This window comes from Anas platyrhynchos, chromosome 3 (assembly GCF_047663525.1).
Source record: "Anas platyrhynchos isolate ZD024472 breed Pekin duck chromosome 3, IASCAAS_PekinDuck_T2T, whole genome shotgun sequence".
NCBI classification, from domain to species: Eukaryota; Metazoa; Chordata; class Aves; order Anseriformes; family Anatidae; genus Anas; species Anas platyrhynchos.
In genome coordinates, this window is record NC_092589.1 from 38,951,498 (window position 1) to 38,979,230 (window position 27,733).

The window sequence follows — 27,733 nt, forward strand, 5'->3', positions numbered from 1 at the left end:
GTTCAGGAGGTGGTTCCCCACTGCCCTCTCCCAATTCAGGGGTGCACAGCCCACTCCAGAAGAACCCATCTAGTGGAAACACTCATCTGTACCTTGCACTTTTGAAAATCCTGACCAGAGCAGAGCAGGGGAAGTAGATTTACAAAATCACAGAACGGTTAGGGTTGGAAGAGTCCTTAAAGATCACCTAATTTCAACCCCCTACCATGGGCAGAGACACCTCCCACCAGCCCAGGCTGCCCAAAGCCCCATCCAGCCTAGTCTTAAACACCTCCAGGGGTTGGACATCCACAGCTTCTCTCATTCACCACCTGTTACAGTGCCTCATCACCCTCACAGTAAAAAATTCCTTCCTTATATCTAAGCTAAATCTACTTTTTAAATCTACTTCAAACTGACAGCATTTGGGGGACAATAATTATTTTGCTGTTCTTCACTAGCACCCATTCTGTGGTGTCTCTTTTCTACGGACATCCATCTTGTGTTGGAGAAGCAGCATCCCACAGATTTTGTCTTCCAATCCATTTCTGAAGTCTACGGCTTTACATCATGGGGTTCCCCCTCCCCGTATTTCAAACTCCTATTTCCTTACCCTGTCGCTATGTAATGAAGGGGAAAAGAGGAAATTAACTCTCTATACAAAAAGAGAAAACATTCAGCAGAGAAAACATTACATCAACTTATTCTTCTCAGATGCATCTCAGTTTTATCTACCTCTGAATACCCAGCCATTCCCCTTAACAGAAAACAAATTAGAAAAAAAAAAAAAGGAGTTGCATTTCAGAGGCACCGTCCCACGAAGCACAAATTAGGGATAAGGACCCTGAAAGAAGCCCAGTACAACCCACTGACATTCATGCAGCATCTAATCAGGCTGCAAGAGCCATCCTAGCACAGCCTGCATGGGGGCGGTTATCGTGGGAGATGTCACACAGAGAGAACAGGCTGATAAAAGCCATTTACATGCATGCTACAGCCCACTGCAAGGAGCTACTATCTCTAAGCTCTGATGTGGGGGAGGAAAACAAGCAGCCTCTGCCAGCACCGAGTGCTGACAACAAACATGCCATCCATGCAGGCAGAAAAACAGAGGTGGGGTCGATCAGAGACAGGGTAATAAAATTCCTTGCCACAGTAAATAGAGAGCAATATATGATGCATTAAAAGGAGATAGTATGCTACATTGCAAACATTTTTCCACTTGTAAAGGGCAAGAGGGAAAACTGACCCACATGATGCGAAATTAGTCATAGTGCTTTCTGCTCATACTGTCTGTGCTGACCTGATGCCACCAGCATGCAAGATCCTCTACGGAACCTGAACAAGGCTGCTCGTCCCTACCACAGAAACACGAGAAGAAAAATCAGAGCAAGCAGACTGCAAATCCAGCAGACAAAACAAAGAACAGAAGAATAAGAACTCCTTATTCCTGCAGCCACTGGTTCAGTTCCCACAGTGCAAAGCCCCAACAACCGCAGGTTTCCTCAAGTTGCAGCTGCGTGTGGACAGCACTACTGACAAACCCTCCAGTCCTGAGGCCATAAATCCCACCAACTCTGCTCCGCTCCTCAGCTATCAGCGCAGAAAGACCTTTGCAGCATAACATACATTTTTAATTCAACTCAGTTCCCAAAAAGCTTCAGAAAAATCACAGAGCGCATGGTACCGCCACATGGGATTTAGCAAGAAAGCGTGGCTCTTACTCAGAATTAACTTCCAAGTAAAGTATAAAGTTATATGCTTTCTTGGTAGCTGGTTAAGGTAAACAGATGAAGGTATTTTGTAAAAACAGTTATGTTAAGACAGTAACAACTCATGCCTTACCTATGCTAAGATTTTTCTCATACAAATCAAGGGCCCCAGTTTAAACACACACACATGCTTATATATGGAAGATACAGCTTTCAAATTGGGTATGCCTCAGGCTGAATATTTAAAGAGAGACTTGTTTCCAAATCATCTTTTATAAAAGAAAAAACTCTTCCCACCCACTTCAGAGGCAGTAGCTTTCCATGTATAGAAACACATTTTTTCCTTCCTGAATAAAGAAAAGGCTCCCATCCACTTCTAGTTTCCCTAAAAATTAATCTCTGGCTCTTGATCTCTCTAATCTTTGCTTCTTCTTTTCCCTTCTACAGCTAATTTGCATTTATGTCAGTAAAACACACACCATAAGGCTTGTGAGGTGTCACGGACTGAACAAATTTCTTCCTAGAGTTGAAGTGCACTGCTTTTCACGGAAACCTGAAAGGGGACATTCTGTGAAGGCTTATTTCCACTTTCATCTCACCCAGTCCTTGCCAAGGGAAGAAAGCATATCATGTGGCTGCAATGCTCTGAAACATTATTACCAGAACTGGAAAAATACATGTGCAAGTGGACTTGAGAGCTTCGATTCTCAGAGACAGAGATCACAGGAAAATTCAAGTTGGAAGGGGTCTTGGGAGGGCTGTAGTCCAACTTCTTGCTCAAAGCAGGGTCAGCTCAGGCTCATCAGGGTTTTATCCAGTCTGGTTTTGAAAGCCTCAGTGCACAGATGGCGACTGCACAACTGCTAGTGAGAAGAGAAGGCTAAAGCAGCTTGCTTCTTTTCTTCCAATTCATGAACTAGTTCCCCAAATAGCAGCAGTGCTCCAGCTCAGTAGGAAGGACATACCAATCCACTCACGGGTTCTTATTTTCCTTTTAACGCAGACCTCCATGCATTTGGATGAGTTAACACAGTTGGGAAACAGCGTGTTTACTGGTGGAAGAACTCAGGGTCAGCAGCAGCACACTACTTTAAACCCCTTTTGCCAAGCGCTAGCCTGTGGCTGCTAAAGCCCTGGAGCCCAGGAGCAGGGGCAATTTAATGAAGGAATTAAAGAAAGACCACGGTGCACAGAGCACGAAGCCTACCTGTTGTTACACCTGCGTCAAACACAGCTATGGGAACTCAAAGCTAAAAAGAGCTTAGGGTGGAAGTTACAGCCCTGCTGACAGCACCGGTCCCAGCCTGCAAGGCAAGGACCTGCGCTTGTATGCGTTGCAGACAGGCTACCCTAGCCAGAAGCCAGCGTGCCATCAAGCTGAGGACATGCAAAGGTGTTACAGCAGGACCACAAATAATTTATCTTGAGGTAAGGTGGTGGGCAAGCACATCACAAGGCACTCAGCCTGCTGCAGTCTGGATTGGCTTGACCTAGGGCAAGACCCAGTGGTGTGTGTTATTTCTACTACAGTTCACAGCAGCTTCAATAATTCACATCATGGGTCTTGATGCTTCTCTCCTCAGCAACTGGGTTACAAGTGTTCTCCAAGGTGGCCAAGCTCTAGCTGACTGTTAAAATGAGGAAAAAACTTCTTGACTGTATTACCTGTGAAGCCAGAAGGTGGCAAACACATCTGAGATGCCACCTCAGTCACCTGCCCCTGGATCAGTTCCATGTAGGCTGTGCACACCTCGCTGCATAGTACCAATCAACCACCTGAACCCAAGGGTGCTGACTGCTGATATACCAAATGGCGCTGCCCAGCAGCTGGTGGCTCTTCACGGCAGATCTTTGAACCCGGACTTCAGCCTACAACAAGGCAGTCTCCAGCCCTTTTGCTCACACTCTCCTAATAGCAAGAATTTTATCTAGCACACAGCCCCAACATACATATTTTTAATTATATACACGCTGCTGTACATAGTACATTATAAAACACAAAAATACAAACCAGAAGAATGAAAAATAAAAGTTAACACTGCTCAGTTTCATGAACTGCATAAAACTTTGTTCTCACTAGAGAAATATTAATTTTTAGGAAGAACAATATGCTTGATTTTTTTTTTTTTAATTCTTGATTTAATGCAGATACATAGACTGGAAGGTCTGGTTGTAAGGTAAATTTACTTTAATACCTGGTTTTAATGGCTGTCAAAGCTAACAAAGATATGTAGATCCAAAGAGAAGTGCGTCATTAGCTGCACCTACTCAATTTGTATTTATTTTTGTAATTCTCTAGTATATTTACATCTTCCTTGGTGTCAGCCAGTTGTTCTTACAAACAGAATTATTAAGAAATGGGTTCCAAACCCAATGAAACATATTTGGACAGACTACAGGTCTGTAACAGTAAACAGGTAACTGTAAACAGGTAACAAACATAAGAGTTGTAGGTGACATTTTCTGCACACACAAAAAAAAAAAATCACACTGACTTGGAAACATTTCCAAACATCTGTTCTAGAACCAGATGCCATTACTTCTTCAGTTGTTAAAACATCATCTTTAGCTTGAAGGGACAGACAAAACGTGTTGTTTCCATTTTAAAAATACCTGCAAGGTAGCATAAAACTGACAGATGCTTATCATAACAGAAAAGATCTGCAAATTTCTAACATTTATCTTTGCAAAAACAAGTGTATAAATCATCTTTAACTTCAATGACTCTTAAGCACTTTGCCTGTGAGACCACCAGTGAGCCTCTGTGTGGCACAAAAGATGTTCAAGGTCAGTCCCCACCACTTCTTTAAGTGTTAGAGAGATTCAGAGATTCTACTGTTTAAAGGAAATAAGCCACACTGATATACAGTCCTGTATTACTCTGTGCATTTCTTGGCCTCACTTCTTTGCAGCAACAGCTTACTTACAAACAGTGATGAATGAATTTCATGTGACACTACTTCTGCAACTTAAGACTAGAATTCATTTTTATTTTATTACCAAAGCAGCTACTACATTAGTGATTAAACTTGAACATTTAAAAAAAATATTATCAAGTAATTTAGTTTTTAGTATATTTCACTACTGAACCAGAAACTAGCAAGTACATTAAGCTGTGCCATGTTGGAAACATCTGTACTTTCACCAAACTGCATAGCAAGTTTCCCACATCACGTTGTTTGTTCTAATACTTGTTTCTTCACATCTTCAGTGTCGTCTATGTGTCTCCCAACACTATGTGCTGACAAAGGAACACATTTTAGTTTGTCACCATATTGTCTTCCATGTATTATTTTAGCTGTTTACCACTGTGGGAAGAACAAATGCTTCCCCAATGGTATGTGATTTCATCTTTTGCTATTGAGGAAGAAAGCTCAAAAGATGCTTCTACAAATTTATCATGAATTTCAGTGAAATGTTTGAGGTATTGAACTGAGTATTGCTGGACTTCAAACATCACTGATTAGATCTGATTACAAGGTAAAAGCAGGGATTGTCTAATGTGGCTAATGAAGAGCTCTTATTAGAAGTGTCAGCTCTGCCTTTTTTTTTTTTTTTAGGAGATAGAAGTCAATAAAAAAGTCTAGTATTTTCCTCCTATACCCCAACAGATCATTTTGTGCATGGCATGTCATCCATGACATGCACATCCCACTTCACAGACCACTGTGGTAACACACAAGTTCTCCTGGTACCAGAGGCCACCTCCATTCCGTGATACATCTGATGGCAGTGAAGGAGGTGTTTCTGTTGGGGTGATGCTCTGAGACACAGCAAAGAGGTGAGAGCAGCATTCTCTCACAGCCTCAAAGGAGTTGGTCAACACCATCCACATACTCCCACGGCATGCCATGAGAATTACATTTTTTCCCTGGTCACAGGGAGCAGCCACTGAACTAGACTAGCCCACTTTCATGAGTGCTTTGGGAGCAGGTCAGAGAAAATAGGAGGGTAAGCAGATGGAAGCCCTCCCAGAGCCGCTGCCACACAGCACACTGCACGGAGCGGTGCACAGCTGCAGAGAAGAGCTTGCCAGTGACCACAACACTTCATGGTGGGACGTAAAGCATCAGCCTCAGCTGCTGTGACCGCTCACTGACTCCCACAGCGAGTGTCAGTAACACCCAGTGTGTGCACACACTGCCTGCTACACAGCACAGCAGAATGGCATCAGAGCCAGCTGACAACTACCTGTGGCTCGGCCACCTCGGAGCACACTTGCACTCCTCGGGAAAACACACTGCAGCTATTCCTGCACCTCCTGATGCTGCTGCCCCCCAGCTTTAGGGAGCTAAGTCACAGCGCAGCAGGGAGGGGGGGTTTGTGCACACACGTGCAGCCAGCACAAGCTCATCACATGCTTGTGTGGGAAGAAGGGAGTGGAAGAGTAACGTGATAAAACCGTAGAAACCACAGACAGCAAGTCACATTAATGAAACCCAGGAGGGTGTTTATCTTTTTCTTCTTTCCGAAGTGGAGTTATCCACATCTGGTTGCCTATAGGTATCTCCCTCCTCAGAAGCCTAAAACCATGCTGCATGTGTGCACAGCAGATTGTACAAAACTACTGCCAAAGCGCAGAAAAAGACCTCAGCTAGCCTGTCTGACAGCAGAGAAGAGCTGACAGGGCACGGCTGTGAAACCAGCTTCCCTGGCCACCACAGGCAGCCTACACACAGCCAGAAGGGCAGGGCTGGGCCAGGCACACCGCTCACAGCAGAGCTGGGAAGCAGGGGCACACAACTCCCCAGCACACAGCAGCTTCAACACCATTGCTCTGACAGGCTAAGAGCAGTTCAACTCCCCCCTCATCACCCAAATAGGATGTAGCAGTACTCAGCCCTTTTATTAAGACAGCAGCATCTACAAACAGGAGCTTTTGCCCATCAGACAGCTACTCCGGTGGCAGCACAAGCAAACAGCATGCTTCCTGGCTGGCTGGCGTGATTGCAAACAGCAGCGCTTTGAAGATATACAAGGTGTAGAACAAAGTCTCTCTCCCTCTGATGTGAATTAGCATTTAAAAGCTGCAGTTTTTGTCAAGCAAAAGTGAAAACAAGTTCTGCCAACAAAGCGTCTTACTTGCAGGGAGGCGGTTTTCAATGCCAGAGTGTACCATAGGTTCTTGTGGCTGGGAGGCAATTTTCCCAGTGGTCAGGCACAAAAACTCACTACATTATTTAAGCTCTGTGACAAAGAGCCCATCTCCCCACAGATCCTAATGCCCAGAGATGAGTACCACCCATTTTTAGTCATCGGATGACTCCACCATAGAGGAATGTGTCCTGTCTGCCCCTCACCCCTTTTTTCCCCCTTTTTAAAATGGATGAGAAAGCAAACAAATTATTTTTCCTCCATGGCAATCCTACTTCGTTGCAGCAGCTGCAAATACTGACCAAAGCAACCTCAGTAGCAGCTGCCAATAGAAGAGCAAGCAGTTAAGGAATAGGAGCAGCCTACTGCATGCCCCTATTCCATCTCAAAAGCAACATACAGGTTAACAGAGCTGCGTGCTGCCACCTGTCATCCTCACAAGGCCCATTACTAAGCATAGTATGCCTGTACTAAAAAAGCAAAAGGAAATTTTGAGTTAGTTTTTCCCCAACTCTAAACCCAATCTGTGCTTCTCTCTTCTTAACTTCGTGCCCAGTAAAACTTTGGCTCTTCAACAAGCTTTCCTAAAGACTATGAGCAAGGACCAGCGCTGGTATCTTCAGGAGAGTCCTGACTCTGAGCACTACCAGGAATTCAAATGCATCAGCCAACACTGTCATTTGCAAGGTTGCCATCAATGGTTTCTACATCAATATTGCACTAATGGGGGAGAGGTAGTGAGGGAATTCCAGCTCTCAGGATTCTCCCTGCCCCTTACAGCCTACCACCCATTTCTGCTGCATGGTGCATCCCAGCAAGCTGTCCCCATGTCAGCCAGAAGCAGCAATGCAGGCAGGATGCACGCTCATGTGTGGGGCAGTGCTGGAAGGAGAGAGGAAGAGCTGCGTTCCCTCTTTTTGCCACTGGCAGGACTGGAAGCCTTCCTCACAGTCATGAGGCTACTGAGCAATAATACAGAAATGGATTATCTTTATCTTGACATGTGCAATTACAGCATGATTTTTACTTTCCTCTATTAGTGCCCAGAAAGGACATAAAGAATTATTTATTTGAACATGGAAAAATGTCATCAGCCTTCCAATAATCCCCTTCCTACATCTGTCTCACTTGACAAGACAAGGCATTTCCTTACATAGTAAAAAGGGAGCATGTGGGGATCTACAGCAAAGCTTTTCTTAGAGGACTTCAAGAGCACTTAAGATCAGTCTATGAAAAGATCCCCAGGAACAAGAATATGCATAACCATAAGGTTTTGGTGTTGTTTGTGTTTGATTTTTTTTTTCTCCGCATCCAGCAGCCAGGATATTCTAAACGTGAGTCTAGGAAAGGAAAAATGCACCTTGCAAAACTGTATGTCCCCTAAAAGCAGGCTCAAAAAGCATACAGATGGCCTGAAACATGCTTTTAAGTCATGACCTGGATTAAACATGCTTCTAACAAAGAAATTAAAAATGTAAATTCACTTAGAAAAGAGGATCTGAAATCAGAGTCCAGTGAAGTGCTGAAATCAGTCTTTAAAATAAAGGCTTTTCCATGGAGTAAAGCAGGAAGGAAACAAAATCCTTTTTCCTTCAGTTCACTCCATCGGTTTAGTTAAGTGATGAGCTTTAGAAGCTGAAGAATCAACAAGGCTTGGATTGCACAAAAACAAATGGGAAAAGTCTGCCACCTTTAAACTACAAATAAAGAAACAAAACACACACAAGAAACCTAATGCTTGTGTTGAGTGTTAGAAGTATTGAGCTCAAACATTGCCTGTACCAAGTAAAATTTATTTAACTGAAAATGTTTTTTTTTTTTTAAACAGAGCAAAAAAGTGGATTTATCAGAACTCGCTTTGCAATAAAACAATTTTAACTCTATTTATGCTAATTAACAAAAAATGCAGCTGAATACAAATCTCACCTAGGAGATCAGTCATCCTGTAGAAAACGGTATTAGAAAATGATGAATGACACACAAGCAAATGTCAAAATTAGAGACTTCACTGAAGTGTACGCACAAATGGACAAAGTATCTTATGATTAGCTAGGAAAAAAACAATTTAATTGCCAGGCTTATGTCTACTGAATGCAATTTACTGAATGTTTTTAATAGTTCTGCAAACCAACAAAAATACCTTAAGAAATAAATTACAATGCACAAGGACCAAGGAAGTTTAATGCAGATGATTTTCAAAAAGTTGAAGCATAAATTGATTCTAATTATGATTTTAAATCAGTCAAGTGTTTAAATCAGCTGAGCAAGAGATTTTTTAGGAAATAATGTACAGAAAGATGGATTCGTTTTTCCTGTTTATTATTGTGCAATACCATCATTTTCCATCCACAACACTATTATAACCTCCAAGACATCACTTCCAGTATTACAAATCCAAGATAGATGGGGATAAAGCAGAACAGTGTCCTTCTAAGCAATACTGAGCTCCTCACAGAGGTTTTAAAAGATACAACCCTAAGAGAAACAGAAAGATGTGAGACCAGCAGTTTCTCCTCAAAGTGAATAAATAGAAAACCCCAAAAAAACAGTGAGCTGAACCAGAACCCTAGATGTACACACTTGGTGGCTCAGCATTGTGAAGCTCAGGAAAAATCCTCACATGTTGGATTGACAGTTCTGCTTTCAGAAATATCACAGCTCTTTGAATGGTGCTTGGCTTGAAGTTCACTTCACAAAGCAGCAGAGTTAGCATGGTGACCTTACAGGTCTTCAGAAGTACCACATTTACAGCTCTTAAACATCTTCAAATTACTAAAGTGGGCTAAAGAACAACATAAAGGATGCTTCAAGCCACTAAGTAAAAAAAAAAAAAAAAAAAAAAAAGCTTAGCTGCCTTGCACATGTGACTTGTGGTTAGACTTGTTAAAACAAAATGCAAACTATGATCAAGGCTTCTCACAGTCACAATATCAGCTAATGGCCTCTTCAACATGGTTTTTCCTGAGATCTAAAAAGGCTAAGCTTTCACTGCAGCCTTTTGATAGAACAGATCTCTTTTCTAAAGCTTCGAAAAAACCCTAACCTTCAGAAACAAGTTTACCAGGGATTCATCTCACCCATCTTTGGACACCCACAACCTGTTACTCCACAGCCCCCTTGCAGTCAGCGGAGCAGAGGCAGCACCGTACGAGGCCACATGCTCCAGCCCTGTCAGACAGGGGCAGTGGGACTACCAAAGCCCCACTCCCCGTGAAAGCAGCTAGAAGCCCTGTGCAGGCCTGTGCTGCTGATGATTTGACCGGGGCTCTGCTGGATGCGGGGAGCTCCCCTCCGTGGGGCTGACTCATCCTGTAGCAGCTCCGGCACCACACGCCCTGACGAGCTGAAGGCGCTGCCAGCCCTGACAGAGCCGGGCCCGCAGGCCACGTCAGCCCTCCCTGGGCCAGCATGACTCAGGCTGGCAGTGGCCTTCTGCTACAGCAGCCCTCTGCACGCTCCCACACAGCACAGCAAGAAGGGCCGTGCACCAAACGGCTCCGTAACGGAGGAAACTCCTCTGACCTACCTGCGTACCACCTCCCGTCTTCATACTGAGTACTGGGGCAGTAGGAGAGAACCAAGCACAACTCCGTTAAGGCTAACCCAAAAGGTTTTAAAAAGTAACAAAACCACCACAAGAACGTTGTTCACATCATCTTTTCTGCATATATATATATACACACACACACGATTTTATCTTTCTGTATTTATATAGGCATAGAAGAGCTGACACTGGTTCTAACGCTACAGAAAAGGACTGAGCCAAGAGACAAGTTATCCATGGGAGATCTTCCTTCCTTGCTTTCTTCAGTTTTGGCCCTGACTCACAATGACCGAACACAACTTGCTTTGGTACTCTATGCCTCAAACTTCGCATTTGTACGAGTAGCTTGAGCTTCATGTATTTCATTGGCATTCACATGACATTATTTCAATCACACTTTGAACAGCCAAATACCAGAGGCAGCAATATCACCAGAACAAGTACACCATTTGCATTTCTGCAGGGATTGGTGATGTCAGCTGGGGAGTGGAAACCCCCCAAAACACCAAGCAAAGACAGATACTGTAACCCTACATTATGAACATATATTTGGTTCTGAACATCATAACTACAAAAGCTCATTTATTTACAGAGCCATTCTACACCCTGGGAGTTTAGATGAGCTGAAGTCCTGGCTGCTGATGCACTTCGCTTTGCAAAGAGTTAGGTTATGTCCAACACTACTATACCAGAAAGATTTATTCACTGGGAGCAGCCAGGGGTCTCCGCAGAGTGCGTGCAGTAAGTGCAGCAGAGGCCAAGTGGCAGTTACGTGTGCTGTTCAGTAGTTCTGCTCATTTCAGATGGACAATGCCAGGTAACAAAGCCACAATGTGTCCCAAGTGAATATGCAAGCAAGTTTTATTACTCAATACTGTTTCCTGCAATAGACAGAAAGACAGAATGAACTGTTTGCATCAGAGAGCCAAGCATAGGTTTTAAGGAGGAATTGACCTCATGGAGAATGGGGAGAAAGGACGGAGACATGCACAGCCAAGCCACCTATTAAATAACCACAGAGGTTAACCACTGCTAAGAGTCAAACTGTTAGCATTTCACTCACTGTCCACAGGAGTATGACATGATGCTCTTCTCCCCACAATGTGGGGATTTAGAAACAGGATAAGCAGGAACAGTCAGCTGAGACATTGGAAGAATCTCACCCTCACCACCATTTCTCCTGTAACTTGTCAGCTGCTCAAACTCCAGCATTTATAAAGAAAAACTTTAGTGTTTACTGCCTGACAGTTACTTTGGTAAAAGACTACCGAGCAAGGAGAGCAAGAAAACTTCTTCCCCATTAGACTTCTATACTCCAATCACAAGGCTACAAATACATATTACTTCTTGCCATAACATCAACTATCACATGCTAGGGGCCTTCAGAGGAGCCCCCACAGATTGAGCTCAATGCCCAACCATCAGCATCACAGAATTCAAAAGGCTCTCTAAAGAAGCAAACCCATTTTGCTATCCCACTTTCCATTTCTACCACATGCCCTGCCTGCACAGCTCCTCCCAATATACCCCCATCTCCTTCTCATTACTGTTTAGTTTGTTTCCAACAGTAAAATTGATTTGGCTTTCTTTCTGCCATGACCCTTCCTGCATGATCCTGAACACCTGCATGGCCATTCTGAATATATGCACAACCCAACAGTACTAGCTACACAAAATCAAGCTTGTTTCAGGTTTGTACTTGAACTAATATAAAGTTCTAGTGTGTTACTGAGTGAACATGGGCATTCTGACCACCTCCTTGTATTAATGAACATCTGAGTAAGAAATTAAGCACAGAAAACTGACGTTTCTGGAATAAAGACAGAACACAGAGACAGGCTTTTCTGGATTGCTGCATAAACAATCCATGAAGAAATGTTTCGAGTGATGTTTGAGAGCGTCTTTATAGAAGGCTTCAGTTTGTATAAGCTAACAGTACTTCAACCAGAAGCAATAATGCAGTACAGATCAAAAATATCTACACAGATACCAAGAGGAAAAAAAAAAGAAATCAAGAGAGTCTTTATACTAATAAGTAAGTTTTAAGTAATTTAAATCCATGCTCTGTTACTTATCTTGCAGAGGTAGCCTGGGCAGACACATTTTGAAGTGAAGATTTAAATCTACACTGCTATTTCCTCATGCAAACTTCTAACATTTAAAGGCTTATTTCTGTAAAAGTGAGAGGTTGCACATAAAAAAAAAAAGAAACTGACCCTAGCAGCAAGTGTTCTCTCCAAACTCAGTTGGAGAAGCTCCACTCTGATGGACTTTTCTGACGCAAGCTTTGTTAGAATACCAAGTGACTTTGTATATCCTTCATATCTTGGTTAATCTGAAAATAATCATCACTGAGGATAAAAGCTGTGGAACAGGAGTAGCACAGAGGTAACTCTGCAATGGCAGAGACTACTTACGGTTTACATGCACAGAGGCAAAAGAACACTTATATTCTATGCTAAGCTATATTTTAAAAAAATTAAGGTCTGATCCTGTGAGGCAAACACCTCCGCCCCCTATATCTTCATATGGAGGTGAGATAGCTGCCATGGAAGAAGTCTTACAAGTGCAGTGTTATTTCACCAGCGTTCACGCATACCTTATATTCATGCCCCACCTAGGACCAATTCCCAGCAAGGTTAAGACTCTTGAGTACACCGTTAGTCTCAAAAAACACACACAAAACCACCTACAATAAATGCTTACTCCTCTGCACATGCAAACATTAGTACAAGTTACAAGTAAATTAGTCCTACACCACAAAAGCTCATTAATGCAGCAGATTCAACCAGAGCCATAGGAAACAAAACCAAAGCAAGCAAAGCAGCAAAAACAGGTTTTAAAAAAAAAAAGCAGAATGACTGTGTGAGATCATGAAACACCCAAATTATCATCAGTAATACTAGCAGCCCAGTCAAACAGTATTTGGGGTTGATTTGGTATCACTCTTTTACATACCATTTGAAGGTATCTGATCATCACAGAGTTCTCATTCACCTAATTAGCTGGTGGACATGCTGAAAAGAGTAGAAAGCAGTAGATAGGTAGCAGTACTTGAGCAACATTTATAAAGGAACTGAAAGCAAATGAAGGAGAAGATTACTGATCTTTTTCCCCCCGCCAAGTCAGTAACCGACTAGGGTCTTCCTTTCCCCCACTCAAAACTGAAATGCAATTCCACTACCCTTAGAAGCAATTTTCATTAGGATCTCTCAGAACAACATTTGTAGAATTAAAGGGGGGAGGAGAGTCCTGTTTGTACCTTAGGTCTGATACAACGTAACATGCATTGCAAAAATACACAACCTGCTTTGAAAGTGTATATTGTGGTAGTCCAGAGTTTAAAACTTGGAAACTCCATCCATGCTCATTTCACAGAAACCATATAAAATTACAAGTGGATGACTCTAATAGAAAGTACAGGCCCCGAGTTCAGAGCGATTGATTTAGATTTTCCCAAAATGTGTACGCAGGCACAGGTGCATTGCTGACTTACAGCCAAGAGTTAGCACATGACTTCCAGCATCAACCTTTCTTTTACAAGTCAGCCAAGTTTAAAAATCATGGACCAAGACTGCATGACGCCTTTAATTTTAAACTGTACAGATCATACCCAGTAGGACTTTAGAAAGTCAACAAAAAGTCAACAACGCTGCCAATCTGATCTTATCGAGCCACTTGGAGAAATACCTTCAACTTTCTACCTACACAGCATACTTCAGATATATGTATGTGATTCTTTACCTTTAATAACGAAGGCTTCAGTCACCAAACGCAGCATGTACAGGGGTTCATCTTTTGTAGAGATGTCATCGATCCCTGCTTTTGCATACATGCTGATGGCATCTCTGTAGGATCCCTCTGCGTAATGAAGCTTCCCTAGGATCAGCATAGCTTCTACCATATACTTAGGCTGAAACAGAAGTGAGGGGAAGAGAGCATTTACACAGTAAAATACCAAAAGGGCACAAGTGAGGTACTTTAGCACAAATTAAGAAGATTCAAAATGTTTTGTTTTTAACCTTGTCAACTACACAGTTTGGAGAAGTAAGGATTTAAGTGTCTAGATATCTTAGCACTGTGCTTATGAGAGCAGCAAGCCACAAAGGTCAAGGAATTACTTTGGAGCTCAGTTTGGCAACACACAGCTTACAAGTCACCTCTTCCCTTGCCACTGACCTATTCTATTGATTCACCAGCCATGGATAGCACTAAAGCCTGTCACTATCATAACTAGACACACACACCAAGGAAATCCCCTGCTTTTAAGCTGTATAGAAAACATTTTTCAGTCATTCAGTTACTGGTCCCCTCTGCTCTGTACATTTAATTAAAAAAAAAACAAAAAAACAAAACAGGAAAGTTCCCAAGTTTTCTTAAGTTCTCAAAAAATTTTCAGGCAAAAGTAGAGGCAGAAGGCATGCCTGCCATTTCTAGAATTTGTTTAGTATTGAAAATGTGTATACAAATGCGTGCAAAAAACCCTACACTTATTAAAAGACAAACATTTGGGCCCTTTCTAATGTTTCAGAAAGCAGAAAAGGTTCCTAATCCTTCACCCTCGTTTTTTAAACACATTCAGTCAACAGAGGTTCATGAGTAGCCTGAAAGTAACTAACATGATTAGCCAAATCTCCGCTACAAAGAAACAGTAATGGCAATTCACTAAGCCAAACCTAACACCTAGTCCTGGAAACAAACAAACCAAACAGCAACAACAACAAAAAAACAACCAACCAACCAAGAACAGTGTTTTTGGCTGTTACTGGGGTTAAACTATAAAGAAAAAGAGTTGAATGAATCCTCCTTCCTACCCCATCTTTTTATTTAAATACACTGACTTTTGAGAAGATACAAACAATGAACTGCCCCACATGACAAAAAAAAAAAAAAAAAAGCTGAACACGGGCTCTGTTGCAAGTAACATGATCAACATATAACATCCACTTGCAAGCTTGTTACCCTGTAAGTTTCAGGACCAGGCACAGTACAAGCCTAGAACTTCAGACTTGTAATTTGGAGTCCTATTAAAGCTGTCCAAAGTCAACAGTAACCTTTGAGGCAGTGTCTTGAAACTCTCCTAAAGCCCTCTGCAACTTAGCTAATGGGCAGCTATGAACCACGCACTCAGAACATGAAACAAAACTGAGACTAAGTTGGCATAACTTATCTGTCACAGACTGAAAACAACACAAGGCTGTAACCTTGGACTTGCACTATGACCTCAATGGCCCAGCAGCAGCATGAAGCACATTTTACCTCTGTCCTGGTGTTGACCAGGTGCAATTCCCTCAGCCCCAGAGCGGCAGGAGGTTCCTCAGCCAGGCAAGCCCTGCAGCACCATTAGAAGGCCCTGCACCACGGCTGCAGAGAGCTCCTACATGCTCAGCCCACGTCTTTGTAATTAAAAAGAAGGATACATTTGTAATACCTAACCTGTTTGGATGTGAAAAAGCAATCTCTCAACAGAAGACACTGCAGAGGAGCATTGAATTACCAGGACATCAGTAACACCTATAAACACAGCACTGTACATAGAGGGACGTGATAAGGCAATGTCACCACCCTGTACCAGGCTAACAATCACGTGAAAAAAAGCATCAGGTTATCAGCAGTTACAGTGACAGAGCCCACTTACCCGCAGCTTTCCTCTGCTTAAGATGTTGGTCAGGCACTGCTTAGCCTCACCCAGTTTGGGCTCGTTCTTCTCTGTCAGGGGGATGGAGTCCTTCAGTTTGGCAAAGTTTTCCTGCAAGCATTCTTCCAGCAGGACTTCGGCAAGCAGCATGTTCCCATAGTCCTCTGAAAGCACATCCCACCCAAGCAGAAACATCACTGAGCATTTCTGAATGCTATTATCAGCGCTGCTTTATTTAAGTAGCATCACATTAACATTTAAACGGGATTAGGAGAAAACTCATCATCTGCAAGACACATAAATAGTAACTCTGAGGGGTGAGAGGAACTAGCAGAGGAAAAAGGGAAGTTGTGTTAACTCGGGGATATTGGGAACGTTGTTATCTATGAAAAATAAAGTGAGGCTTCCTTTTAATTAAAAGGATTTTTGCCTGATTGGATTGGTTCATTTTGGTGGCACAATTTACTCTTGTGTTGTCACTAATGTAAGAACTAAGAGTTGAAAAGGGGGCTTTGTGATGAAAAAGCATCAGATTTAGCAAGCATTTAACCACACGCTTAAGATTTAAAAGTGCACAGGAATATAAGTTTGCTGCAGATTCGGTATAAGGCATGAAGTTAGCTTACTGCAGAGCAGCAACCACATCAGAAGCTTAAATATTTTGCATTAAAGAACTGTTTTCTAGGAACTGTACGATGTAAATCTTGTTAAAAGACCCCACCGGCCAGCGCTGCTGCGGCTCCCGGCTGCATTCATTCAGGAGCACCTCACACAGTGCACTGAGCGGAATAGGGTAAGGACACCTCCCTACACCCCACCAGGGCACCCTGCCTTCCCCACAGCCCCTGGTGTCGCCCCCCGACACCGCGGGCACCCCTGCGGGCAGCGCCCTCTGAGGACGCGCCCCGCGGCTCCCCCAACCGCCGCTCGGCACAACCGGCACCCGGCGGGGCTCCCCCCTTCCTTCCTTCACCCCCTCACCGGCTTCCTCGGCGCCCGCCGCCGCCTTGCGCGGGGCCCTGCCGTGCGGCGGCAGCTGGTGGCGCAGCAGCTGCCGGAGCTGCGCCCAGTGCCGCTCGGCCCGGCAGCGCTCCAGCTCCCCGGACAGCTTCACGTGCCACAGCGCCGCCATCTTAGCGCCCCGCCGAGGGCGGCTCCGCGCCGCGCCCACCCCGCCGCAAGCCCCGCCCACATAGGGCGAGGCCCCGCCCACCGAGGGCGAGGCCCCGCCCCCTCCCCGCCGCACCTGCCAGGTGCAGCCGCGGGGCGGGGCGCTGAGGGGAGGGGAGCGGGCAGCGGGGCGGGGCGGGCGCATGCGCAGTGGGCCGGGAGCAGGGCCCCGCTGCACCTGGGGGCCAGGGCCGCCATCGCGCGGCGGTTTAACGGCCGCGGGCGGCGGTTTAACGGCCGGGCGCTCCGCGCTCTGTTTGTTGTTTCCTCTCCACAGGAGGCTCGCCATGGCCCCGAGGGGTGCGGGAGCGGCGCTGCTGTGCTGCTGCCTGGCCGCCTGCCTGCTGGGCGCCCCGGCGGAGGAGAGCCAGCCCGCGGGGATCCGCCTGGACAAGAGCCTGGTGCAGGACAAGGAGTACGTGAGGGGCAGGGCAGCCGGGGGGCGGCTGCTGGCCCTGCCAGGGGCTGGGGAGCCGTCAGCACAGCTCGCACCAGCGCTTCCTTAGCTGCCTAGTTGAGGTGTGAGGGTAAACGCGCTTCCTGCAGTCCCCTCGCGTTGGGGAACAGCCCCAAGGAGGCTCTGAGGGCTGCTTGGGGTGTTTTGATAACCAGTTCAGCAGGCCAGGAGCAAGAGGAATAGCTACCTGAGACACTAGAGGCCACTGCAGCACCTCTAAGGAGCAGCCGCTGTGCCTGCCTCGTTTCAGTGTAAAACTGTCAGCTGTCCTGCGTGTCCAGGGTGCTTTTAGAGACACAGTGCTTCCTGGGCACTTGGCTGCTTGAGCAAAGACTGCGTTTGATGTCAACAGAGAATTAAATATTAACTAACTGGCATGTCACTTGTTGTGTGTTGTTTTTTTTCTTAGCCACATCATGGAACATTTGGAAGGTGTTATCGAAAAACCAGAATCTGAGATGTCTCCACAAGAGCTGCAGCTTCATTACTTCAAAATGCATGATTATGATGGCAATAATTTGCTAGATGGGCTAGAGCTTGCTACCGCTATATCACATGTCCACAAAGAGGTAGGTGGTATATTGTAATGGCTTGTGCGTTTGCAAGCAGTTCTGACTTTCTTAAATCAGCTTTAGGTAGCATTGTCACAACACACCTTCAGTTACAGTAGAACAGTTTTGTGTGAAAACGAGACTGTTCCCCCTTCAGCTTGATTTATAAACGTACTAACTTTACCATAGTTTTTTCATGACACAGCACAGTTTTAAGGAGACTCCCCTGCAGTTTAAGCTTGACTGTGAGTGAAGACTGCAAATAATTTAACAAAGGGGATAAGCAGGGATGAGGAGAGGAGAAAGGGAAATTGTCCATAATAGAATTAGATTGATGTGTGATTATAGAAGTAGCATGTGACACAATGCTGCTGCAGGTTTTAAGCCAACTGTTTTCAGGCCCAAACTACCACTACCATGGATACACCAAATGTAAGAGACCTCTTGCACAAACTCAGCTTAGAAGAACCAGTCATGGTCTGCCGTTGTTTTCTTTACCATTTCTAAACATGTTTTCCTCCCAGCTACAAATGTTTAAGAACAAAAGCAAGTATGATCCTTAGGAAGACAACGCTTACAGAAAATCATGTACTGACCTTTCAGAAATTACAACTCAAAATAGCATAACTTTATATATACCTCTGGGGAAAAAAACAAAAAAACTTGTCAAGAACACAATAATGGCTTGCTGTTTCTTGTGCAAGGGCACTTCTTCTCATTCCCCTTTGTTCCTAAGAGGTGATACTAAGAATTTTACTATCTTTAAGCTACAACAATGTATTGAAGGTGCTGTTGTGTTTTTTTTTTTTTTAACTGCGAACTCCATATGTTACAAGTTCATATGTTACAAATATATGAAACATGTTACAAACATGTACATGTTACAAACATATGAAACATGTTATATGAAATATGTTACAAAACATATGTTACAAACTCCATATGTTACAAAGGATGATGTTTCTATACAGTATAGAAACTGTATGTCTGTGCAACATAAAGATTCAAATTAAGAATATGCCTACTAGGTTAGTCTATTGTTGTACATTGTGCTATTTAGCTTTTAGATCTCTTGGCTAAGAATATAAACTGGATGTAATGGATACAAAGCACTTGTTTTGAAGTACAGAGAACTTGGACTTAATAGCTTGCATCTGGTAAAAGTTCCATGTATTGGAACAAATGATTATATAAAACTTAGAACCACCTTAAACATCAAACACGAACTGCTTAACAAAAATTAGTTGTCAGTAATCTGTCACATGTGCCACTAGATGGGAAACACTGCTAAACTTGTTTCTTTTCTTTTTTTTTTTTTTTTTTGTAGGAAGGTGGTGAGCATACCCAGGCAATGAAAGAAGAAGAGCTAATTAGTCTAATAGATGATGTCTTGCGAGATGATGATAAGAATAACGATGGGTACATTGACTATGCAGAATTTGCAAAATCACTGGAATAAGGTTTTGCAGGGGGCTTGTTTCTCCCAGCTAAGTGGAAATGTGACCTGGTATAATGTGATGTATTACTCCTGTTGATCTTTGTGCTGCAGTGTTAGTGAGGAGAGGTGTACCAGTTGCAGCTGAATTTCCTTGAAAATTGTACCTGTTAAGGGGCTGGCTAATGCAGACTGATAGCCGTGTTTGACTAAATGGTTGAATCTTGAAGCACAGAAGCATCATCAGTATTCTCAAATTCCAATTTTTGACTATTGGGTTATATTGTACTTACTTGCTTACATCTTAAAATTATTTTTGCTTACATCTTAAAATTATAAAATACCTAGAAAGCAAGAAAAGATAACTGCATGTGTCAAGGAGATGACCGTATATCAAGGAGGAATTTCCTTACCTTCCCACTAATTTCAAAGGAGACTTGCATACAAGTACATGTGCTTAAAACAGCAATTGTAGAGGAAAAGTGTTTGAAAGTGACTTGTGTTGGAGGTCCCCATGACACCCTGTGGGCTTTTAACACTATGTTGCAAGAAATTGAGCATTTTTAAATAGATGTATATCCTAGTATACCCTCAAATGTTATATATAAATATGTATACGTGATTTTCAATTTATTCTCATCCTTCACAAATTTACTTTTTATATTGCATTTTACTAAATTTTTCTCTACCTTCCCTGGTCTCTTCTTACAAAAATGAAAGTATTTTATTACATTTATAATGTTGTATTAATGCTGCATAACATTTACTAGAGTAGCTTCTGCTATCTCGTTTTGAAGGTCATGTTAACAGTAAACCAATTTAATATGAAAGATTCAGTTCAATTTGATTCTTACAGTATTAGCCAGCAGGATAATCTGTGAGCAAGTAATGCTGCCTTGTTGAGGTTCAAGTTCATTTTCCTTGACGCTTAAATTATGGTGTTAATTTCAGGAGGTAGTTCATAACTAACAGTTTGAAGATACTTGAATGTTTGTGAATGAACATGGTTCTAGGAATGTCTTGAGTCAATAATTGGTAAGCCAAGCAGTTTAGGGATATGAAACAAGTGGTGTATTGCTGCTTTGTTGGTATTTGGTAACTATAAAGCATAGCGGAAATCTTAAATTGCATTCAATCATTATCCATGAATAGAGAATCTAAATGTTAGCATTTCTCTAAAATGTATAAAGAGCTATTTTCTGTACAAAATTATTCTTATACAAAGAAACACATTTGTAAAAGAAATTACTTCCTTTGTTTAAATGTTTGAGCAACGAATGAATGAGTGTTGGACTTTTTTTTTCTTACAATAACCACTTATTTGGATGCATTTGTAGCCAGGGTTGTGCTGGTTGTGCGAGCAATAAAAATAATTTGGGGTTCTAGCACTTTGGAGCTGGACATGCAAGGTGGGAAGTCTCTGTTGGCCTTTTTAAGGCCATCTCTGTTGCTAGCAGCCATACTAAAAGCAAAGTTCTTTTTTTACAGCACAATTAATTTGGAGTGAATGTTGAATCTGAATGAAGTACAGAACACGTTTAAGGAAGGGAGGGGGGACAAGAGGAGATGAAGATTATCATCTTTGGACACTTAAAGGAGGTTGCTCATAGACCTAGCAACTCTTACATGCTTGTACCATAAGCTCCTGTTCTTAAAAATCATTATTTCCTTATCAAGTACAGTGGTCTTAGATGGAGCTATAAATCCTTAAGCTTAGTACAGCAACCACCTGTGTGGCACAGTTATATAAATAACGTAATTTATATGCATATTTCACATCTATTAACAGCAATCTTATGTGGCAAATTACATACACAATGGAAGCTTCATATCAGAAACAATTACGATAAACGTAGGTAATGTGAACAACATTTCTTACTAAATAATTTTATTTTAAGGTGTCATAAGCATATATCGAATTGAGAAACTACTTACCAAAAACAGAGAGCAAAGATAGCACTTTTCTTCATGATGTCTGAAGAAAGAACAATATTCCTGCTTTCCTAGAAAGACAGAACAGTTCTAGAGATGCTATCTAAGCTAAAACCCTGCAACACGATGTCTTTACTCAGCCTCCTAAAACAAATACACACATTTAATTAAGTGCACTTGAAGATAAATGGTTTAACAGCTGTCTAGGGAGATTTCTCCGTTAATAAGTAGGAAAGTGCAAAATTGCTGAGGCAGATGGTGAGTCAGAGTTCTTAAAAAATAAAAAGAATTTGTGTGCTAGTTGTAGCATGTGCATTACCTGAAATGTACAAGTGATATGTACAGGTAGTATATTCCATTTCATATGTGTATATAGATACAGTATAGAAAGTAAGGCCTTTACAACAGGAGTGCTCACCAACTAAAAAGCTGAGTCAGCTGTTGAAGAACAGTACTATCTCCCTTTCACATCTCGGTAACAGATAATAAAGCCAGAGGGGTGTATGATTTGCTGAAGGTCAACAACATCCCTGTCAGAAACAGAAAACTAGGAGAAGCCTGTGCATCATCTTCACCTCTTCCTAGTCTGTGATCCCAGGGAACTAGAATTAGTTTTCCCCATGGGAGAACACAGCTGGCTTTGCATTACTGTATGCTATATTTGTAGTTGAGATAAAGTATCTAGATTGTCCGCTTTGACCTTACAAAATACTGCCTCATCTAGCAGGTAAAGAGAATACTTAAACTGGTTCCTGAACCGCTCATAAACTGAGCTGTTGGTTGTTAGTCCATCTAGAGACCACAGTTTGAATACAAAGGAGAAAAATCTTAACTGCTTATCCAGTACCTGCCAGAATATTAAAGACAAAAATGCCTACAGCAACAGTTTTGTTTGCAAACTCATACAAACTTCAGTACCTCTTTTGGTTAGTCATCCATAACCTCAGAAAATCTTGGATTCATTACAAAGTGATTACAGATTTACAAATCCTGATCTCATCTAAACCCAGACATGAGTACAGACTGGGTGGAGAACTTGGTGAGAGCAGAGCAGCCCTGCAGAAAAGGGCTGCTGGGAGTTCCAGTGGACAAAAGGCTTGACACGAGCCAGCAGTGTGCTTGCAGCCCAAAAGGCCAGCTGCACCCTGGGCTGCACCACCAGAGGACTGGGCAGCAGGTCAAGGCAGGGATTGTGCCCCTCTGCTCTGCCCTTGTGAGGCCCCAGCTGGAGTGCTGCATCCAGCTCTGGGACCTCCAGCACCAGGAGAACATGGGTCTGTGAGAGAGGGTCATGAAGTTGATCAAGGGGCTGGAGCACCTCTCCTAGGAAGAAAGGCTGAGAGAGCTGGGGCTGTTCAGCCTGGGAGGAGACGGCTCTGGGGTGACCTCATTGTGGCTTTTCAATATTTAGTGCTTGTAAAAAAGATGGAGAGCAACTTTTTGCTCAGGCAGACAATGACAGGACAAGGAGGAATGGTTTTAAACTAAAAGAGGATTTAGATTAGAGGTTAGGAGGGAATTCTCCACTCAGAGGGTGGTGAGGCAAATACAGGCTGCCCAGAGAATCTGTGGGTGCCCCATCCCTGGAGGTGTTCAAGGCCAGGCTGGATGAGGCCCTGGGCAACCTGATCTAGTGGGTGGCATCCCTGCCTGTGACAGAGGGGTTGGAACTAAGTGATCTTTAAGGTCACTTCCAACCCAAGCCATTCTATGGATCTACTTATATATATATAGTATATATATATATATATATCTACATATATATATAAATAGAACCACGGAATTATATATATATGCACACTAGCAATTCACAAGCACAGTAATCCAGGACTCATGTCATCACCAACACAGCCACTAGATAGCGTATCGACACCGCACATTGGCTCTCTACTCCAGCATGTAACTTGGAGTGATTGGGATGTGGATTTCACCGTAACACCAACCCCTACCCCGATTACAGGCAAGGCCTGCTCCTCTGCCTTCCAGCAGCACGCTGCCAGTATGATGCTCACACTTTTATTACTTTGCAACCGTCTTAAAAATTGATCATAGCCGGGACTGGGTACTGGTCATTCATTTTCATTGTTTAGGGAGTCAAATCTACTTGAGGTGACAGCATTGCAATATTGTCAGTTAAAAAATAAATAAATAACCAGAAGGCTTTCTAATGTGAGCACCAGGCCTGGTCTGACTTCTTGACCATCACTAGCTGACTTGTGAGAGGGTCCATCAAGGTTTCAACCAACATTGACGGAGGTCATGGGGTTTTAGCAGAACCTGGAATCTTACTGGTTTTGCATTTGATGCTAGTAGAAACTGGTGTTGTTTCAAGGCATGGTTCCAATGTGGTCTGTCACATACTTCCACTTAAGATAAAGTTCACTGCTTTCTTCTCTGTCTCCCCCGTGACGGTGTCACTGCCCACTGCACCATGAAACAGTTGCGTAACATTCAAAGTTTTCAGCCAGCAAATTAAAGCGAGGATCATTGCATATCTTGGTCTGCATTATATATCCTTACAAAGAATTTGTGTTCTAAATGTTTCATCAGCACAGAGAACTGTGTTGAGTGAGGTTTATCACAAGGGCAGTTATTACTGCTGCACAGAATGTTTAAGTTACTTTTTTCTTCCTGTTCTTCATGCTAAATTCTGAACGGCATACTAAATTTTAAGAGCTAAAATGTATTAAAAGTGTCGCTACCTTCCACAGCAGAGCAGCAGTTTTGCAGCTAGGTAGGGGGCAGTGTAACATGACTCAAAGCGTACTGCCAAATATGATATCTTTTAAGAGAAATCAGTACTGCAGTGAACATAGTGTCAACTTCTGCCACTTAATCCAACTCAATGACTGACAGCACTAGGTTTCAAGAAGGCAGATATCAATAAACTCAGAGAGTGTGTAAGGGAGGTCTCATACGAGGAAAATCTAGGGGAAACACAAATTACGGAGAGCTGTCAGTTCCTTCAAGAAATGCTAATAAGAAACCAAGCGCACACTATACCAGTTTGGAGGAAAGTAATGAAATTCAGTGCAAGTCAGCCAATTCGTAACATTTTAATTGACCGCAAGCATGAGGGAGATAAATCTGTAAAGTGGAAACTAGGTCGGCTGTTTGAGAACCCAGCACAATACACCATTCATAGGTGCGTGTGTGTGCGTGTCTGCACAGGCAGTAAAGACAAAGCACAAAAGATGCAACTAGCAAAACATATCAAAATAGAAAGTTCATGAGTAAGGTTGTAAGAAAAAAAGGAAAGTTTGTTTGGACCACAGCTCAAAGACAGGGGATGCTATCAGCAGAGGATGTTAAGGAAGCCAAAGAGTTTAATGTATTTTTTCCCCCCTTTTACTGAAAAGGTCAACAGCAAGCAGACAGTGCAATGAGTACCAGGAATAAAGTGGTAAAATCTCAGCCTGAAATATGAGAAACCTGCTTAGAAAATAACCAGATAAATTAGATGTTTTTGTATTGCCTGGGCTTAATTAACTTCATTCTAGAAGTCTTAAAGGAAGGGTAAAGTAATGGTTATAGATGTCATATAGCTATTTTATTTTATTTTATTTTATTTTATTTTATTTTATTTTATTTTATTTTATTTTATTTTATTTTATTTTATTTATATATACTTTTTGCAAGGCCTTTAGCACTATTTCCTCATAAACAGGCTAGTGAGCTGTGTTCAAAATTTAAATTCTGCAGGAAGGGGCAGGCGATCAAGTCTGGTAGGGCAGTTGTATCCACAACAAAATTGAATCAAAGCCTATCAAAATACATGTGTTTTGCGAGGTATTCTGTGGGGCTTGGTCCCATCTCAAGTTTTATCTGATGTTTTCATTGAAGGCATGGAAGATGGATGTGTGGAGAAGTTTAATAGAAGTATGATTATTAAACTTGTGGGGAGCCAGGAAGGACTGCAGATATTATGGATGACAGAATCATGTTTTTAAATATCTTGATACATTTAGAGAAGTCATCTAAAATGGATTTTCATGCCTAAGCAGAAATACTCATCTATCTAGTTAACAATTCACAAGAGAACGAATGTATTGACTATGGTGGAATGCAAGCTGAACATGAGCAGCATAGCCGTGTTTTTACATAAAACACCGACATTGCATTGGGATGTCCAAAGAGTCTTTACAACAACTGAAAGAGTCCTTGTGGTCTAATCCCCACTGTTAACGACTCACCCAGAAGATGGTGTTCTGTTCTGTGTTCTGCGCTCCAAGAGAGATGTGAACTAGCTATCAAGAGGCCAGAGGAGACCAACAAAAATGGACCAGAAGTCCAGAAAACAGGAGAAAAAAAAAATCAAGAACCATTTTTTTGTTTGTTTGATTGGTTGGTTGGCTTTTGCCTAAAGAAGTGACATTTGAAAAGAAAGAAGGTGAGTAGTCTTCAGCTAAAAAGAGTAGCGTCAGTCAGTTCTTCAGTCCCAGAGGACTGCCAGGGAGGACAGACCTGCTGCACTGAGTTCCTGTGCTGTGTGCCAGAGCAGTCCGAGACCAGGAATCTCCTGCTCAGTCCTCTCAGTGTACACTCACTGCCACAGAGGCAAAATACAAAGCCCTACTAAGTTTCTACTGAGCACGTTCGAAGTGTGATTGCCAAGAGCTAGAAGCGAACAGTTTGACCCAGAAATGGAGGGGTAAAGCTTATCCCTGGCTCCAAGATAATGTTTAACTTCGGATTCAAGTCCTAGCTCCAAAGCACAAAGCTATCAAGGCTGCTTCTTCAAAAAGGAAAAAAATAATAAAGAAAAATAATAATAAAAAAAGACTATTAAGAGTTTTAAATTGACAAAGTTAATTCCTAGCCCAGTTTTCAGCAAATAATAAACTATTTTTGTTGGTGCTGGGAATATAGTGTAAGAACAACCACAGTTAGTTAAAGCAAAAGTCCATCTAGCCCAACAGATTGTCTCAAATAGTGGCAAAGAACAGATGCTGATGGAATAATATGGAGAAAGTATTGTTGCAGATAAATGGATATATATATGGATGCTGTAGTGATCCCAGAGAACAACACGAATGCAGTGGTGTAGCACAGCTGTACTGTTTCTAGACATCACATGCTTCTTATCTAATGGGAGGCTTTCAAAATTGTCTAATGGTTCTGTTCACCTCTGGTTGTGGTCACACTTCAAGAACTGCCGTTAAAAATTACACAATTTTGAGAAAGCAAAAGCACATATTTTGAAATAAATCCTCTTTAAGAAGAGCAACATTACGCCTCAGAACTTATTTTGTCATAAAACAGAAATAAGTCACACAAAAAAATATTGACTTAAGTGTCATCATCTGTGGCTCGCAGCCACTGGAGACTGACATATTGGCACAAATCATGACAGGTATGATTTCTTGATCCAGGAAAGAGAACTGAGATGAGTAGAATGACATTTGAATGCTGGTCCCTTGGGGAGATATTTTCAGGGAGTTTGCAGAAGTGACTGTAAAACTGTGCTATCAGCCTCAGCGTGGATTGGAGTAGGAGTCAGGAAACACACGGGTGAGGATTTTAGACAGCAACACACGTGTATAGGACTGGTCTAGGAGAAGGAATGCATATGTTTAAGATACACACAGAGTTGTTTAGAAATCTTACATATGCCATCATAAATTTATGAACATGTTGGCACTGACTAGCAAAGTAAAGATCTCCAAAGAACACATAACACATATACATACACCGAGGCAGAAACCACTTTCAGTAACCAAATAATTCTGTCACCAGACAGCCTAAGACTACTCAAAGACACCATTTCTAGCCAAGACCAACAGATTTTAAATATTTTTTTGAATCTAGGCAAATGAATTTTCAGGATATGACAAGCCAAAAAGTCTTTAGGAAAATCTCCAAGCAGATGATCTCATTTTTATCCATCATATCTCTTAAACACCTTGACCAGTTTCCTTCAACTCTTCCAAAAAATCTGTCCCAGAATAAGATTATGCCTGTGAAGTTGTAGGTGTATAGGGCTAATTTTGGCAGAGAGAGAAATCGGAATAAAAGCAAGTTTACAATGGAAACTTAAGGACATCTGCAGTTCACTGAATACTGTTCAGTGTGATCTATCTAATGCAAAATCTTTCCATTGTAGCAAAAAAAAATAAAGCGCTTTTATTATCAACAAGGGAAAAGGCTATTTCCCCCATATGAAGTCCTACCTCTGAGATGAAAAGTCCTGGCAGGTCACACAAATATTTTTGCTTCCTCCC

General features: G+C 42.4%; 2 protein-coding genes and 1 long non-coding RNA gene across 5 annotated transcripts in view; 1 reads left to right on the top strand and 2 right to left on the bottom strand.

Moving 5' to 3' along the window:
* TTC7A (tetratricopeptide repeat domain 7A) overlaps positions 1-17,151 on the bottom strand; it is a 165,165-nt gene extending 148,014 nt beyond the window's left edge. Inside the window, exons 1-3 of one of the 2 annotated variants that reach the window (XM_027454067.3) lie at positions 16,949-17,151; positions 15,968-16,131; positions 14,074-14,242 (exon numbers count right to left, since the gene is read on the bottom strand). In XM_027454067.3, the coding sequence (XP_027309868.2) occupies positions 14,074-14,242; positions 15,968-16,131; positions 16,949-17,099 (484 nt within the window). In that variant the 5' untranslated portion in view covers positions 17,100-17,151. Of the gene's footprint in view, positions 1-13,287; positions 13,349-14,073; positions 14,243-15,967; positions 16,132-16,948 lie in introns of those variants that run through there. The other variant, XM_072035724.1, reaches the window with a different exon arrangement.
* A 107-nt stretch (positions 17,152-17,258) lies between these two features.
* On the top strand, positions 17,259-20,858 carry MCFD2 (multiple coagulation factor deficiency 2, ER cargo receptor complex subunit). The gene is made up of 3 exons (XM_005009819.6): positions 17,259-17,552; positions 18,004-18,163; positions 19,473-20,858. Exons 1-3 carry the CDS (start codon positions 17,281-17,283, stop codon positions 19,602-19,604), a joined length of 564 nt encoding a protein of 187 aa, XP_005009876.2. The 5' UTR covers positions 17,259-17,280; the 3' UTR covers positions 19,605-20,858.
* Positions 20,859-20,873: 15 nt separating this feature from the next.
* LOC110352708 (uncharacterized) overlaps positions 20,874-27,733 on the bottom strand; it is a 73,950-nt gene continuing 67,090 nt past the window's right edge. For both annotated transcript variants that reach the window (XR_011808186.1, XR_011808184.1), the window contains one exon: positions 20,874-27,063. This is a non-coding gene — a long non-coding RNA (uncharacterized lncRNA). The remainder of the gene's footprint in view (positions 27,064-27,733) is intronic.